We start from the raw sequence: 3,684 nt of genomic DNA, 5'->3' as shown, positions 1-3,684 counted from the left end.
CTTTCCAGAATCAGAAATAACTAAGAAATCTATTTTTTTTCTTTTTTTCTTTTCTTTTATTTCAGGGGCCACCTGGAAAAGATGGCTTGCCCGGGCACCCAGGGCAGCGGGGTGAAACTGTAAGTAACTTGATTTTATTGTTCTAAGCTGTTGTCCATCTGCTTAGTTAATTGTGATTTTTAAAAAGAAAAAGGCAGGAAAGAGAAAATGGATGGCTGCTTTCTGGCTAAAATCATAGGAAAGGGAAAGATGATTGTGGTACATACCTGCATTTGTTTGTGGAACACTAAAAATCCACATCTGACAACATGATTTATCTCTATAATTAAGGGTAAAATGATTTCTGCTTTTGCCCTATTATTAGCTTCACACCAAGCATAAGAATATGATACAGTTAGAGGCAACACAATACTTTGAAGAAGATCTGTCAGAAACAACATAGCATTTCCCTTTGTCATCAAGTGCCATGTAACGAGGCAGAATAAAACTTGAAACCTAACAATTTAGCAAAATAGAATCAAGACTGATAGGACCAGGAAAGCAGAATTGTTTGGGATTTCTTGCTGGAAGGACATCTATATAGGCAAGTGATACTTTCCAGAAGAGCATTGCGTTTAAGTTGCAACACTCCTGAAGACTAATGGAATAAAACATGGAGATTTAGTTGAAAATAAAAAAAATATATCATTTAGACTGGAATTGTTTAAGGAATCTCTACCATTGTAGCTTCTAAGGACCTAATCCAAGCCAGAGAGATTTGTATATAATTCTTAGGATATGGATAAAGATTTGAATGAACCAATACAGTAAAGTGTAGTAATTGTCAATGTGTAGAAGGCCTTTTAGACTCCAGCTTCAGAATTGTGGAAGCCATTGTGAGGCTGCTGAAGGCAAATTATTAGTCTGGGGAATCCTCTTTGACAAATTACAAGGACAAGTTCTGCTCTTCCCTTAAAAACAGAGGAGTGTAATATCAAGCAGTGCAACGATTCCACCTGTGTAACCAGTTATAGTCACCAACACTATGGCCTCATTTTACAATCCTTACTGTATCTGGGAAATGCTTTTATGCCCGTTTTGAAAGGAAATACTAACCAGAAATGTTTTTCTGGCTGTTGTTGTTACTCACTGAAAAAAAATCCATCTTCTTGAAAAGCCATTGTCTACTGAAGGAAACATATCATTATAATGGTGAATCAGGCCCTAAGAAGCAAAAGTTATGATCCTTCCTTAGGCATCTTTTAATTTTGGTGGGAGCTATGTTCAAATCCATATTATGGAATTAGGCTGAGGGTGGGATCCACATTTTAATGAGAAATATTTTAGACTCTTTTTATCATTTATAATGGATTCCTAAAGTTTTCAATTTTTCCTGTTAAACTAATATTCTAAATAAATGACAAATCTAGAGTCAAGAAACAAATAATATTTATCTCCTTGGAAGTGACTTCTAAGTTTCACTGAAGTCATCTGATGCTAATAAAGAGGCATCAGCTCCATAAGTAGCCGGCACCTCTCCAGTTTAGTTAGTATTTTCCATTTTCTGTAGAAATTAACCATTTTGCCTTGCTGTTTTCAACTAGCTTTTTCTTCTTCTCTACAATTTATTCAGCTTTAAGGAATTGTTGCAAAAATCAGATGAGAATAAGCCTTATTTGCTTATATACATGCTTGATGGAATAGTTAAATGCTAGTGAGCACACTAGTCTTAAAGCTGTGAATAGTAGAGGTTTTCAAGGGATTTTCAGTGACTATGGCTCGAGTTCAGCACTCCTTTCTCTTCTTACACAAGCAGCACTTCTATATAAGGCCCAAAAGCCACAACTAGTATAGCATCAGATTGTATCTGGATTTCTTATGGATACATAAGAGAGAGGGATGAAGGACACAGAGTCCTGATGGAACCTCTGCATGGTAAGGCAAAGACTGCATTGTCCTTAGGTTGTGTAACTATGAATCTCTTCCAATGCTGAGTTGTTTCTAAGTCTACAAACAGACATCAAATTTGTCCCAGGATATACCATGTTATTCAAGGTCCAAGTGCTCATTCAGATGTTCATATCCATTGGCCTGGCATAAGTCCTAAAAAGATTTATGGGTAAGAAGTACTGACAGTTTACCCCAGGACATTTCAAAGCATGTCTGAATGGTCACCCTATGATTTCATCCTGGAATCAATAGCAGAAATGTGGCAGTGCATTCAGCTTGCTCACTAAACCCTGATTAAAAGGGTGATGTTTGTCCATGCCAGGCCCAGGATAGTTCTATTCTGGGACAAATGGAAGCTCAGTTTGTCCAGGGATGAATGGAACATCTATTTTGAGCCTAAACGGCAACAATAAACATGCAGACAAATAAAGTGAAGATACCAGAGAATTTTTTAACTAGTTATACAGCTCTTGAGAAGGAACTGGAAATGCAGGAAAATTTGGCACTTTCTGAAAAACTGTCCCAACTACATTAACATTAATGTACATTCTCTCCTTTTGATTTCTATAATTTCAAGTTCTCACACACTCCTTTTATCACATTCAGCCTTTACTTCCAAGCTCTATTGAAAAATGCATACATGCAGCACTTCTGAATCTCTATTTCATTCAATTTTCTTTTTTTCTTTTTTCCCCAATCCCATCTGTGCCTTTCTTCATATAACCATTTGTCAGGTTTGGCTTTGTGATTCATGATGAATATGTGTAAAAATATATATTTTAGCTGAGTCTCAGCAGTATCACTTACGCATTCAGAATCACCTAATCAATTTAACTGACAGAGATCTGTGAAACAGAATGGAATTCCTTCACAACCATAGACGCAGACTTCAGAATGATTGGAAATGATACTGTTTGGGAAGATTTATCTATCACTATTTCACATTGAAGTATACACAGGAATAATAGACACCTCAGTATTAATTCTTGAAGAGGATGATCCCCTACAAAGATCTCATATCTCACCTCCTCATTAGAATGATTTTGCTTCCTCTGTGCCTCAGTGTGTCTTTCTATAAATATATTATGTTGCATTTTCAGGGTTTTCAAGGAAAAACTGGACCTCCGGGCCCTGGTGGTGTTGTTGGCCCTCAGGTATAGATTCTAATATATATCTAATTATATAATAATGCTTACAGATTGTTTTATGTCTAGTGTTAATTATTGCCCTTTACATAGTGTTATATAGAACCTTTTTTTCCGTCATCTTGTTAATTGTAGCACTACCAGTTTACATATAGCAAATTTAGCAATTGCCAAACAACTCTATAAAAAATAAAACATTAGGAATGGCTCTTCACCATATATTAGTTTGTCATTTACATAAGTGAGAAGTGGGAGTTTGCAGGAGTTAAGAATGCATAACAAGACCCTATATTTCAACCAGTTTTAGAAAGAAAAAATGTACTATCTGGCCTTCTCTTAAGAGATGAAAATAAAGGTTTCCCTCGATTTATGCTGTACATACGTTCCTGGAGAATGGTGCATAATCAAATTTGAATAAAACAAATCCACTTTGCAACATAACAAATAGCAATAGGTTCCCATGGCGGTGAGGGAGGGAGAGAGGGAGGCTGGGACTAGGGAAGGGGCGGGGAGAGGGGTGCCACTTCCAGGGCTGCACAAGGCAGAAAAGCAGAGGGAACAGAGCGGCACTCACCCCAGCCCCAGCTTCAGCAGCTCTGGGAGTGGCTAG

At 37.1% G+C, this 3,684-nt stretch overlaps 1 protein-coding gene across 3 annotated transcripts in view; it reads left to right on the top strand.

The window, feature by feature from the left end:
• The window catches only part of COL11A1 (collagen type XI alpha 1 chain), a 269,666-nt gene that overhangs the window by 161,834 nt on the left and 104,148 nt on the right, over positions 1 to 3,684 (top strand). For all 3 annotated transcript variants that reach the window (XM_006032152.3, XM_014523947.2, XM_006032150.3), the window contains 2 exons: positions 66 to 119; positions 3,030 to 3,083. In XM_006032152.3, the coding sequence (XP_006032214.1) occupies positions 66 to 119; positions 3,030 to 3,083 (108 nt within the window). The remainder of the gene's footprint in view (positions 1 to 65; positions 120 to 3,029; positions 3,084 to 3,684) is intronic.

The sequence above is a fragment of the Alligator sinensis genome, unplaced genomic scaffold, assembly GCF_000455745.1.
Source record: "Alligator sinensis unplaced genomic scaffold, ASM45574v1 scaffold329_1, whole genome shotgun sequence".
Lineage (NCBI taxonomy): Eukaryota > Metazoa > Chordata > Crocodylia > Alligatoridae > Alligator > Alligator sinensis.
Note: the sequence above shows the minus strand (reverse complement) of the source record. Positions and strands in the feature narration are given on the sequence as shown.